Consider the following 13970-nt stretch of genomic DNA (forward strand, 5'->3'; position numbering starts at 1 on the left):
AGGAATCGCTTAATCATTGCTTCATTGATACATTTTAATAGTCAAAATTACTTAGTACTTAGTAGTACCTACCTGAAGTTTTTGGTGTTAGGACGTAACTTTAACTGTGAGTGTTTTTTTTATAATTCAGTAATTTTAAGTGAGCAGTTAAGTGTTTTAGTGTTTTTTAAGTTTTTTATAAAGTGCACATCTGAAAGGAATATACATACATACATAATAATGCTCACGACTGTAATCCCTGAAGGGGTAGTTAGAGATGACTTGCAAGCGAGCCACCGCTATAATTATGTAGTCGCGTGATAGGTCGCGAGCCGTATCGTCCTTTATGAATGAGTACAATGGATAAATGTGCAGGTTTCCTCACGATCTTTTCCCTCACCGTAAAAGTACGTGGTGTAAATTGGGCTTAAATTCATTATTTGTAAAGAATTAGAAGAAGAAATATACGATCGTACAAAATGATGTGTGATGTGACCAATTTATTTTACTTAAGTAAACTAAAGTGTTCCCCAAAGGTCACGGGTGCAATGTAGACGTTTTTTTTTCGTAAATACCTAAGTACCTACTTATGTTTTAATTATCCTTAGTAGTTTGCGTTCACAAAATTTCAAATGTTGTAATTTGTTCAGACTCACGACCTGAATCACACCATATTATTATTTCGGCTCATTTAACAATGACAAAGTCAATTGCTTTTATTTATCGTAACTATAAATATAAAATTTTCTGATGAACGACAATTTTTTTATAAAATACTCGCCGTTCCAACAATAATTAAGTAATGAAACTCCTTAAGTATTAAGAAAAAAAATACCTAGATAGGTTATTTAAGACAGCGTTCACCAAGTGCCTAAGTTTTAATGGTGAAGATTGTGGAGAAAACTGAAGACCATTCTTTTAAAAAATATTCACATTTGCAACGATTAACATCAATGAAAATTGATTTCGCTTCTTCAACTCGTTCAGTGATGAAATTTGACCTAACACAATGACATAAAATACAAATAAAATTAACGTTAGTAAGTTTACGTAATGTAAGTATTTTTTTGGTAAAATTAATTTAATTTAATATATGCCTTGTTATTTACTGCCTCCGTTGCGTAATCAATTTGACCTCGAACGTGGGGTTAAGTATAGACGTACACACGGCAACGTTAAATGGTTGGCAGGGCACACTAACGTAGGTAGTGTATGTGTGTGTCAGCGACGTAGACGTAATTATTTAGTTCTGGGCAACCCACACACGGATATTGTAAGCATGTAGTTGTGCCAGTGACAATGATTCATTGTTTTTATGATATGAAGCAAAATTTTGCAATGCATTGTAATAGATTGAATGGCTCAGTTGGTATGATACAAGACTTACAATAATCGGTATGGTGGTTCAAATCCCTCTGAACTTACAAAATTCCTTTTTTGTTTTTTTTATAGATTTAATTTATTTTTTAATATGGCTAATAATAGTATTGTAGTATATACGAATAAAAGCAACACACAAAGTAAATGAAACGAGTTATTAAGTGTTAAAATTACAAAATTTATTAAGGATGTTACGTTTTTGTTGTTTTTCGTTTTAAAACATAGTTGTAGTTTATATTAATAAGGAAAATTTTCAATAAGCAGTTTTAAATCATAATGAACATCAGAAAAGGATGGACTGGCTGTTTTACTAAAGTAAATAGGCAAGTCATTAGTTATATGAATCAACATGTTAATTAGCTAGAAATAAGATCAGTAACTTATTCCAACCTCAGTAACAATAACATCATTAACACATTGGCTTACCCATAATTGTAAATAATAATAAGTATTTAACAAAATAACTAAAATCTTATACAAATGGAAAAATAAAAATTACTGAGCTAACCCCAATAACTATAATTTTCACCACTTTTTCGCCATAATATCTTACCATCCATCCTTGTCTGACTTAAAGGACTTTTCATCACTAAATATCACCACATTGTTGCACCAATCAAAGTTTAAAATAGTCAGTCGCAAAACGCACTCTGTTTCGACGATGCTGATCGGTTAGAGCAATTTTCTTCGTCGGCCTCCGACACCGCAACCCAGCAGCACGCAAGTGAACCCGTACGGATTGTAGGGATAGATTATGTGTTGTGGCCGTAGAACGGGTGCTGCAGAACGGATCAGCGCTATGTGCAGCTACGATTTCTCGATGGCGTGGTGATGCATCCGTATAGAGTTATAGACGACTACTGTCTACATGTCCCGAATCTGCGTATCGGTGAACCCATAATTGAACACAGAGCCTGCCCTGAGCCTGTTCTCCTCTGCAAACAAAAAAAAACAAATACTTAGCTTATACAAATACAAATATTCTAACAGTCAAATAAAATATTTACAATTCTATGTTACTTACCGTTAAACGTCTTGCGATTTCACTAATTGTAATGTTTTGTTCATATAAATACGATTATCTCCGCCTTTTTGAACATGGTTAAGTGACTTTCCATAGTAACTGCGAAGAGTAATTAATTAAATTGACAAATCATACAGTGATTCACTTTGCAGACGCAGAGGTGAATTGTCACTAAAACTAAAAACAAATTTCGTTTATTCATATTGTATGAGGGTAGAATGGTTTTAATTCTCAAATGAAGAACGAATCATATATTTTTGGCGAAGAGAAATAGTCGACAGCTATGCAGCTTGTAGTCATTTGTCAGTTTCAAATATATTAATGTTATACGCAAAATTTGAATTAAGTTAAATAAAAATAACCATCCGTGGACTCGAACTCACGACCTATGTTTCATTAGTCTAACATTCTACCAATGAGCTACGAAGTGTATAGACACAGGTAGTGAAATTTTGCTTCACATCAATTTTATAACTGTTTCACTAACACTACCGGTTGATATTTTTATGTCACAGCTGGTATACGGGCGTTTGCCTACGCACAAACTCGTTTGTGTTGTTGTGTGTGTGTGTGTGGTTTGTTACTGGTGTGTAAACCGATTTCTGCGTTTATGCACACATAGACAACGTTAGTGTGCACACATACACTACGTTAGTGTGCCCTGCCAACCATTCGACGTTGCCGTGTGTACACCTACTGACCGAAATTTCGTCAATCTAGAGATATTTTAGTGACATAGGTTTCAACATATCATCTAAATAAAACATAAAATACTTAACGAGTTATGTGCTAATTTCTTTCTTCAAGTGAAAAAACTTTTGGCCAGAGTTCCGTAATCTATAGTCCTAGATGGAAAATCACATTATAACCAGTGCGGTATAGTGATCTTCTGTGTGTCATCTGGATTGATATAGGCATCTGGTTATAAGCTTTCACAAGATCAAAGGTAATGTGAGTGTGAAATCTTGAAAGTTTAATGAGATTCATAGATACTTATGGGGGCTATTCCTCGGAGTAGTGGAGATTATTGCAGAAATACCATAGAAGAGGAAGGTAGAAAGTAGAAGTACCTTCAACTGCTTCTGTAACTATCTTTGTATAAATCCACTCTAAATAGCACTAGGTATATAGACTATTATTAAACGATGTTCTAGCTTTTTTCTTTTTTCTTATTCTTCAGTAAACTCCATCCATCACAATGACGATGGACCCGGCGAGCGACATCGCGATGCTGTCGCGCATGCGCAACATCCGGACAGCCGAGGAGCGCGGGGACTCGCGGGTGCAGCGCGCCTTCTCCGGAGCCACCATCTTCATCACCGGAGGCACCGGCTTCCTGGGGAAACAACTCATTGAGAAACTCTTCAGGTGAACAGCATACATCAGCCAACTACAATAGCAACAGCATAACTGCTGAATAAAAGCTTCCAGGGATACCATAGGGCAGTGCCAATGCCAACGAGTTTCAATCAATCCCGTTTCCGTCCCGCTGAGAGAGCGTGAAGTAAAATACTTTAAATTTAGGTTCGTTAAAAAAGTCTTCTTCCATTCTTCCAGATCCTGTCGGGATATCAAGAAGGTGTACGTCCTTTCGAGAGACAAGAAGGGAAAATCCATGGAAGAGAGACTAAAGGAGACACTACAAGATCCAGTAAGTATTACCCAAAGTTTTGAATTAATTGGAGTCATTAGGCTTTTGACTTGAGGTTCAAACATTCAGTCAGTTTCTGACTGCAAGCCATCCATTGAAGCCAATCTATTTTCCAGGTATTCGACGAGGTCCGCAAGGTGAACTCCTACTTCGAGAAGCGGCTGGTGCCGGTGGCCGGCGACGTGGCGGAGCTGAGGCTCGGTCTGAGCGATGACGACTGGAATATGCTGGCTGAGGAGGTAATCCTTATTTACAATCTCCTTATTACGTCGACCACAAACGAATAACGTAAGTAGGTGAATAACGGCATACAACTAAATAAATACTTTATTATTGTTTTGTTGGTTAGTTAATTATAAGCTTAATATTATTGATTTAAGAGTTATGAATAAGAACCTAGTATTATTGTGAAATTGGTTCCTACTAGCTTTAAGGGAATTTGCAGTGCCCACTATGGGTATCAAGTTGTAAGTACCTACTATTTTATTTTAAGATCATTAATGTACACTTGATGGCAATAAAATATTTGATTTGATTTGATTTGAACGCGTTCACAAAATAAGCAAACCAATTTCAATATTCCACTGACACTAGAAGTCATGGCTCCTCTCACAGGCATCAGGGTTTCTTGTGGTGGATATATTGGTGCTGACGATGACGTCACTCTGAGCGCCGTTCTGACTAAGGAGTTTGCACCATTACATAAAAACTTCAACGTCTGTCACATAAATGCTCAGAGTATTCCCGCACACTTCAGTGAGCTCCTTGACACTTTCTCCTCTGGTTGCTCTGATGCTATCCTGGTGTCAGAAAGTTGGCTCAAACCCACCTTACCCTCCACCTCATACTCTTTGCCCGGATACATATTAATTCGTAACGATCGCGTAGGTGGTAGAGGGGGTGGGGTTGCCATTTACCTAAAAAGCAGCATTCCATACAAGGTTATTGCATCTTCACCCGCTAGGAATGCTCCTGCCGAATACTTGTTCGTAGAGCTTAACTTCGGTTGCAAACTCCTCCTTGGTGTGGTCTACTGCCCACCTACTAACGATTATTTCTCCTCCTTGGAATCCGTCCTGGAACATCATATAGCCAACTACACGCACCACTTAGTTTTTGGTGATTTTAACACTGACCTCCTTGTTACTGACTCTCGTTCACGTAAATTCCTGTCCATAGTCGATTCTGTCAATCTACAAGTCATGCCGTTAATGGCCACTCATCACTCCAACACTACAGACACTCTTCTCGACTTGATCCTTACCTCCGATAGCTCCCTCGTCGTCAATCATGGCCAACATCTAGCCCCCGGTTTTTCTCGGCATGATCTCATCTTCTGTTCATATTTAATACGCACCCCAAAAACGAAACCAGTGGTATTGTTACAAAGAAATTTTGCGAAGATGGATGTGGAGAAGCTCAGACAAGATGCTTCGTCTATCCAATGGAGTGATATGCAGGACCTACCTAGCATAGATGATAAGGTCGCTTTCTTATGCTCTAATGTGATAAGCATCTTTGATAAGCATGCCCCAGTCCGACCTGTTAGATTAAAACACCGTCCCTCGCCATGGATCACTGACACTGTCCGCAAGGCTATGGCACATCGCGACCGTTTATTTCGTCGTTTTAAAAAAGACCGTACCGATGAAAATTGGTCCGCTTGTAGAGCTGCAAGGAATCGGTGCAACAAGCTGTGTAGGAACGCCAAACGCCGATTCATATTTGAACAAATTGAACTCTCTTCGCCTGCAGGTACCTGGAAATTCCTCAGGACTCTTGGCGTGGGCAAACCTCCTAACCAGGATACACGTATTCCCTTTGATATCAACGATCTTAACCTTCACTTCACTTCAGTTTCATCACTTGATCCTCATATCAAAAGGTTATCTTTAGATTATATTAAGAATATTACAATTCCCACGCCAGACATTGACTCTTTTAAATTCGCACCAGCAACTCGGGACGAGATCAAAAAGATTATTCTTTCGCTGAAATCCAAGGCTGTGGGACATGATAACATAGGACGTTTTATGATCACAACCCTTCTTGACATCCTTCTCCCCGCTATAACCCATATTGTTAACTTTTCCCTTTCCTCAGGCCAATTTCCGAACCTTTGGCTCAAAGCCTACGTCCTTCCTCTCCCAAAAGTCCCAGCACCCACCGCTCCCAACGAGTACCGTCCTATCTCCATACTACCCTTCTTATCCAAAATCCTAGAATCTATTGTGCATCGTCAGCTGACTATGTTTCTCTCAAATGGTGGTCTCCTGAACCCATTCCAATCTGGATTTCGTTCTGGACACAGTACCACCACAGCCTTGCTTAAGGTGACTGAAGACATCAGATGTGCCATGGAGGATCGGCGGGTAACAGTTCTGGTCCTGGTGGACTTTAGCAATGCGTTCAATGCCGTAGACCACGACCTGTTGCTTGCCGTTCTTCAATGTCACAAGATCTCCGATCCCGCTCTTTGCTGGTTTTCTTCATATCTTCGTGGTCGCCAGCAGGCAATACGTTGCGGTCCTTCTGATATATCAGACTGGGCTGACTTGTCTGCTGGTGTTCCTCAAGGCGGCATTCTCTCTCCTCTACTTTTTTCAACCTTTATTAATTTAGTCACCTCAAATCTTCTATGTTCCTACCACTTGTATGCCGATGACCTGCAGATCTACAACCAGGTCAAATTAGACGATTTAGATGCTGGCATTGCTGGGGTCAATAGTGATCTCGAGGAGATATTAAGATGGTCTCGTAGCTTTGGCATCTCCGTTAATCCTAGTAAGTGTCAAGCCATCATTGTGGGTGGTTCAAGGCTGTTATCGGGTCTCGACTATGCTGCGGTGCCACCAGTCAAATTTGATGGTCGTGTTGTACCTTTTTCTGCAACTGTCAATGATCTTGGCCTGATCATTGATCAAAACCTAAGTTGGGATCAGCAACTTGATAAAGTATCCCGCAAAATTTACGCATCACTCCACTCCTTGCTTCGTTTAAAAAATTTCCTTCCCCAGCACACTAAACTTGCCCTTGTTAATTCTCTTCTTCTTCCCATTATAGACTATGCGGATGTGTGCTATCTGGACCTAACTGAAGCTTTGCTCAATAAGCTTGAACGCTTATTGAACACGTGCATTCGTTTCGTTTTTGGGCTGCGTAAATATGATCACGTTTCACAGTACCGCGCTCAATTGAAATGGCTCCCCATCCGTGACCGTAGGAACCTGCGTATCCTTTGTCTTCTCTTCTCTATCCTCCACGAGCCAAATACCCCACCTTATCTAAAGTCTATGTTCCAATTTCTATCTGACACTCATACCAGAGACTTACGTTCTTCTCATAATTCTATTTTAGCCCTACCCTCCTTCCACTCTGGTTTTATGTCTGACTCTTTCGCGGTCACGGCTGTGCGTCTATGGAACGATCTCCCTGATTCCATTAGGATTAGATTAGATTAGATTAGATTTGTTTATTGATAATTATTCATTACATGTCAATATTAAAAGTTATACATCAGTACACCAAAGTTAAAATTAAATAATTATATCCAAAAATTGTCACAAACAATGTCAAGATAAAATAGAATAATTACGAAAATTCAATTAGTTTCAATGTCACAGTAACAAATAATAAAATAATATAATATAAAAACAAATTAAAATTATCACATTGATAGGTACCTACATTATTAAAATAGAAATTGTCAGATAAAGAGACAATCATTAATTCTACCTGTCGATGAATTCTCCTACCGTGTAGAATGCCTGCGTAGCGAGCCATTTTTTGAGTTTGTATTTAAATCCTTGTAGTGTCTGCATACTTTTTATATCAGTAGGTAGTTTATTGTAGATTCCCGGACCACACACATACACGGACTGCTCGCTCCGTGATGGACACGTCAGTATCTCCAGAGAAACGAAATACTGGCGTGCCGACTCATCTGACTTAATTCGAGCCATAGCGCGCACTGCCCGCTTCTGCATTACGAATGCCCGGTGCCAGTCCGCCGCGCGGCCCCACAGCTCGATCCCGTACGTGAGGAGGGATTGGATCGTCGCAAAATAGCAAGATCTGGCCACCTCGCGCGGCACCGTTCCTGCAAGTCTCTGGAGAGCGAAGCAAGCGCCGCCCAGGCGTCCGCAGAGCCAATCTATATGGTCACTCCAGGACAAGCCACAGTCGACTTTGAATCCGAGGAAGCAAGATGTATCGACCTGGAACAGGTCTTCGCTCCCTACTTTCACTTGTAGCGGACGGCTGCGTCTACCGGCCAGGTTGAACAGCATCACCTGAGTTTTTTTAGGGTTGAGTGCAAGCCCGTTAGCCTGAAACCAGTGTGCTAGCTGCCCAGCGACCAGACACAGCCGCCGCTCCAGGTCGTCGACCGAGCTGCCCGTGACCGTCGCGGCCACGTCATCCGCGTACATGGTGACTTGGGCATCAGGAATGGAATTTGGGAGGTCGTTCATTAGTAGCGAGAAGATGATATTTGACAGCGACGAACCTTGTGGAACGCCGAGGTCAGTACCCATTTCTCGCGACCTAGATGCACCTCCCTCGCCTACCACAGTTTGCACTCTGTTAGACATGAAGTCAACTAGGAGCTGCAAGGCTGGGCCCCTGATGCCGTAGTGCTCGAGTTTCGCAGCTATGACGGAGTGGTCGGCCACATCGAAGGCACGCGACAAGTCACAGCAGAGTACAGCGACGTGCCGGTTGGACTCTCGTGCGGACAGCACTCCCCACACCACCTCCCGCGCGAGGTCCGTGGTGGACCGGCCAGCTCTGTACGCGAACTGTTTATCGGAGAGGAGGTTACCAGCATCCAGGAACATTGTGAGCCGTGCGCTTAGTCCGTTCTCCAGGACCTTTGCTGGTGTAGGTATTATAGCGACTGGTCTGTATGCATTGCCGTCTTCTCTCTTACCCTTTCCCTTATACAGCGGTGATATTTTCACCCGTTTGAGGCTTGCTGGGTAGATGCCTTCCTTTATACATCGATTGTATAGGGTGGATAAGGCGACGGCGACCGAGTCAGCTACAAGGCTCAGTAGTTCGCAAGATATATTATAAATATCTTTGCTCGGTTTGCGGGGTATCCTCTTCACGATAATCGCGTAAACTTCATGCGGAGTAAATGGCTTGAGTCGAAGAGAGTGGTCGAGTGGGCGGCGCGTCCCGTGCAGCATGGCCAGCGCGAGCGGCACGGCCGCGGCCGGCGCGCCGCACGCCGCCGCCGCGCCAACGAACTGCTCATAGGAAGGCTCCGTCTCGCAACGTTTTTAAGCGTCTTACTCGAACTCATTACCTTAGTAAGATAGTTAGTTGATAGCTCTTTCCTGAACCTCTAAATTAATTATTGTTATATAATATTAATATTTATATATATATTTTAGTTTTATATATATATATATATATATATATATATATAGTATATAGGTATATATATCTATATATTCAGAACTTATATGTAGTTACGTATTTTATATTAGGTATATTTGGTAATTATTATTAAGTGACTTGTTTTTAATTTTGTAGTAATAGTGTTGTTTTCTTTTTGCACACCTTATAATAAAATTTTCTTGCACCTCCTGTGGGTTGACTGGTAGAAAATGCTTGTAGCATTAAGTCCACCCTTTGTACACTTATTTTTATATTTGTGCAATAAAGGATTAAATAAATAAATAAATAAATATTAGCCAATATTGTTAGCTCCTGATTGACCGAAGTCGCTGGACATTACTCGTAAAATTTGATGATATCACTCAGGATAAAATTTAACCGCAAGTATATAATTTCCAGGTAAACTTCATCTACCACATCGCGGCCACGGTCAAATTCGACGAGCCCCTGAAAGTGGCCATCCTCACGAACGCCCGCGGCACAAGGGAAGCCATAACCCTGGCCAAGGAGACCAAGGACCTGAAGACCTTCGTCTATGTGTCCACGGCGTTCTCAAACTGCTACAATGAAGAGGCGTTTGAGAAGTTCTACCCGACACCCGTGTCTGCGCAGACGATTATTGACCTTGTTGAAACGTTTGATGAGGAACGACTTGACGCTATCACTCGGGAGTAAGTCTTCCATTGTCAAATTTTATTGTGCAAGCTCTTAAAGGGGAAGGTTGTTTCCAGAATCTATAGAGTGGTCCCAAGGCTTAAAAACTACTTAGCAGGTTTACTCTGGTTTCCCTTCATAAAGTGTAAATCTTTCGCCTTTTATGACTAGCAGTATTTCGTTTACTACGTTTGGATAGCAGAATTTTCTTTTATCCTACGGAGTATACAAATTTACCTTTATTTTCACATAATTATTATATCTTTACAGAATACTCGGAGGTTGGCCAAACACATATTCCTTTTCTAAAGCAATAGCGGAAGATGCCGTCAGGACTATGGCAACAGACATCCCTACATGTGTGGTGCGACCAGGCATTGGTAAGCCCTTATTACAGCCTTTATTATCCTGAAAACCTTGCTTTGATTTTTTTCTAACCCCATTATCTAGTTACATATTTGCCGTTAAAATATCAAAAATACTACGAACACTACGATGTTGATGATCATTGAAACATTGAAACATATTTTATTAGTAAGTTTTTACATTACACCTCAAAAAAATTCGTCAATGATCCATTCATTGTAGATTTTATTTTCACGAATTCCCAAAAATCTAAGAATATTTATTATCAGTCGTCTAAGTCACCCCTTTTCGCATTTTTAACACCTGTATATGATCTGATCCTTGTTATTGTTCCAGTGGTCCCCACGGCGTGTGAACCGGTGCCGGGATGGATGGACATAGGCAACGTGTTCGGACCCAGCGGTGTAAGTAAATAAATACATTACATACATACATATGCACTTACGACTGTAATCCCCGAAGGGGTAGTCAGAGATGGCTCACAAGCGAGCCACCCACTTTTCGCAGAACATTTGTACTCACGTGATAGGTTGCGAACCATATCGCCGTTTTGGGATAAGTACAATGCACTTAGGATACACATCTAGAATCTAGATGTGCAGGTTTCCTCACGTTGTTTTCCATCACCGTAAGAGCACATGGTATTATTGTACTTAAACTCCTTAATTGAAAACACAATTGAAAGAATTCATTGGTACAGGCCAGGATTTGAACCCACGGCCTCTAGATTGAGAGGACGAGGCCTTATCCACTACGCCACCACTGCTCGATAAATACATTAATATGTTGGAATTCGAACCCGCGGCTCACTCTCACTACAGCCTTTGCTAACGCGCCATCTAGTACTATAACTACTTATCTATACCTATCCTATAGACCGATTCAGAATAATTACATATTTTCTAAAAAAACATAAACTAAAATGGTACCTAAAAATATTAAGATGTTATAAAACTACCTACCTGAATAATTACTAATTTAAATTTAGAACTGTATCATAAACTAACGCATGCACGCATATTATCAATCTAATCAAGGTGGCTGGCAAGCGAGGCCCAAAATTTTCTCGGCAGATTTATATGTAGCTCTATATTACCATAAAGCAGTGTTGAAAGCCCATTTTCTCCATATTCAAAGCCTTACCCAACCGATTTGCCCCACAGATCCTCCTAGGCATAGGTCTCGGCGTCACCCACACTACTCTGGTGAACCCTGATGTGAGACAAGACGTCGTGCCAGTTGACTACGTTAACAACCTCACGATAGCCGCCACGTGGGACACCGTCAAACGATATGAAAGAGGACACAGAGATATAAAAATTTATACTCTTTCGAATATCCGGAACTTTATTAATTACAGTAAGTTTGAATTCCTATTTTAGTAGGTATGGTGCTATGATAACGCATGATGGTAAGGTGTATCACAACTGAAGTCCGATAGCTAAGTACACACGATCCTAAAAGTAAATAATACCTACTATTATATTTTGTATTTACCCCTTGGCTGCACTCATAGAACTAAATGTAAGTGTATAGGCAGATTATTTAGTTCCAAATTTTGCCGTAAGATTTCAGTGGCGGCGCGGAGTCTACAGGCTCATCCCGAAAGACACACCAGCACACCACATCAATGTCACTAGCCTACCCTTTTTTGGTTTTGGCACAAAACTTGCACTCTGGTTTCTGTTGCGTTTATCTTTTATCATCATCACACCCCATCACGTGCCCACTGCTTGGGCCCGGGTCTTCATCAAAGTCAAAGTCAAATGTTTTTATTCATCGTAATTTTTTTTTTTCTGGCTTGGGCCTAGTCCACCACGCTGGCCTAGTGCGGATTGGTGGATAATGGCGTTTATATTTATCAGACTCTATTCCTATCCGATACCTAAGTACTTCAGTAAACTTGTTTCTTCCAGATTCATACGTAGACGTCCTAGACACAGAGGGTCGTCAACTCGTGACCCCCAAAGCTATGTGGTACTGCGGCGCCATACATGCGGAAAACAAATACACCCTGTTCTTATTCACACTTTTCATGCACTATATACCTGCGTTCTTTGTGGATATTGTGTTGAAGTTAAGAGGGAGCAAGCTTAGGTAAGTCTGCAATAGAATCAAGGTAGGTATTTATTCTAGGGGAATTATTCCTACTTCTACTGCTAATAATTTTGACAATACCGTGTTTTGCAAGAGTGGTATAGGAAGTCCAGATAGTCTCAGGGCAACCTTCTGAAGCACTTATGTTTTACGAATTTGCAAATACATGGAAAAAAAATCAAGTGCATGCAGTAAACATGACCTGATGACGTGACAGAGTTTCTAGGTATGAAGAAGTAAAAAAAACGTGCATTTTAAAAAATCCTAAATAGAAGAAAAGTTATTTCTTATAATAGACTTTTTGCAACCCCATGTAGGGTTTGTAAAAATGCCCTGGTGCACTTTATCTAAACCAGTTCTGAACGCATCCTCACAAGAGATCCGTAAAAAATCTTCACTTCCTTGTTCTTAACCTAAATCCCATTGTTTCAGGTTGATGAAAATATACAAAAAGGCCTACAGACTGAACTTAATCCTCAGTTACTTCATGGTTCGGGAGTTCCGACTTCACGACGACAACACTGTGGATCTCTTCAATAGACTGTCCAAAACTGACAGAACCATCTTCCACTTCGATGTAGCAGACGTTGACTTCAGGGTTTTCACCAAGTACTGGTGGCTGGGACTCAGAAAGTACATACTAAAAGATGGCCTTAAAGGCACTGCAAGGGCAGTTCAAAAGCAAAAATGGCTGAAAGTTGCGAACTACGTTCTAGTGATAATGTATGCGTTCACGGTTTACAAACTTTTGGTGTTTACCGGGTCGATTCTTTGGATGTGCTTGAGGTTTATATTTTAAGGGTTCGTTAGTTAATAAAAGTAGATGTTAAGATTGTTGGTGTTTTGTTTTCCCTTAAATTTTCAGGGCAACTCAATCATACGTAGTTACTACAAGTCAGTAAGTAAATCATGATCCACCTAGCTAGATAATGTACCTAAATGTACACTACCAGCAAACGGAGAAAGAGATAAATGTGTGCCACCCAATGATTTCAAAAGGAAGGATACGCCCGTCAGAACGTTTTGTCATAAGAAAATGGCACCCGCTCGCTGGCCCTAATTCATACAAATTATGACAGATTTATGAGATTTTAGGGCCAAAGCGAGGGTGTCATTTTCTAGAACGGTTGGGCCTGTCCTTAAGCTAGTAATAATAAGTCAATGGTGCCACCCCAGCGCAAACAGGTTGATCCTGACCTGACACACAAAGTTGGAAGATATGAATCAAATAATATTATGGCGATTAAATATGTATAAGAAAGATTTTTTTTTATTTCAAATACACACAGAAACAACACATACATTTACAGGAAAAGGTTAAAAAGTAATAAAACTAAATTTAAAAAAGTAGTATAACTAGTAAGTATAGTCGTTTGCAATAGAATCCAACAATCATGTAAACAAATATGGCGG

The 13970-nt window shown here is 40.5% G+C and overlaps 1 protein-coding gene across 1 annotated transcript; it reads left to right on the top strand.

Moving 5' to 3' along the window:
* On the top strand, window positions 1-13390 carry LOC105395169 (fatty acyl-CoA reductase wat). The gene is made up of 10 exons (XM_048632003.1): window positions 1-106; window positions 3564-3751; window positions 3941-4034; window positions 4151-4273; window positions 9840-10111; window positions 10365-10474; window positions 10797-10864; window positions 11624-11819; window positions 12377-12557; window positions 12990-13390. The coding sequence occupies exons 2-10, from the start codon at window positions 3582-3584 to the stop codon at window positions 13354-13356; spliced, it is 1581 nt and encodes a 526-aa protein (XP_048487960.1). The 5' UTR covers window positions 1-106; window positions 3564-3581; the 3' UTR covers window positions 13357-13390.
* The last annotated feature ends 580 nt before the right edge of the window (window positions 13391-13970 follow it).

Source organism: Plutella xylostella, chromosome 30 (assembly GCF_932276165.1).
Source record: "Plutella xylostella chromosome 30, ilPluXylo3.1, whole genome shotgun sequence".
In the NCBI taxonomy this organism is placed as follows: domain Eukaryota; kingdom Metazoa; phylum Arthropoda; class Insecta; order Lepidoptera; family Plutellidae; genus Plutella; species Plutella xylostella.

Bases quoted from the DNA above. Each gene is read 5' to 3' on its own strand.
- LOC105395169 (XM_048632003.1), top strand. From the start codon at position 3,582: ATGACGATGGACCCGGCGAGCGACATCGCGATGCTGTCGCGCATGCGC. The intron at 4,274-9,839 runs GTAATCCTTATT...TATAATTTCCAG, and splicing joins GGAATATGCTGGCTGAGGAG to GTAAACTTCATCTACCACAT. The intron at 12,558-12,989 runs GTAAGTCTGCAA...CCATTGTTTCAG, and splicing joins TTAAGAGGGAGCAAGCTTAG to GTTGATGAAAATATACAAAA.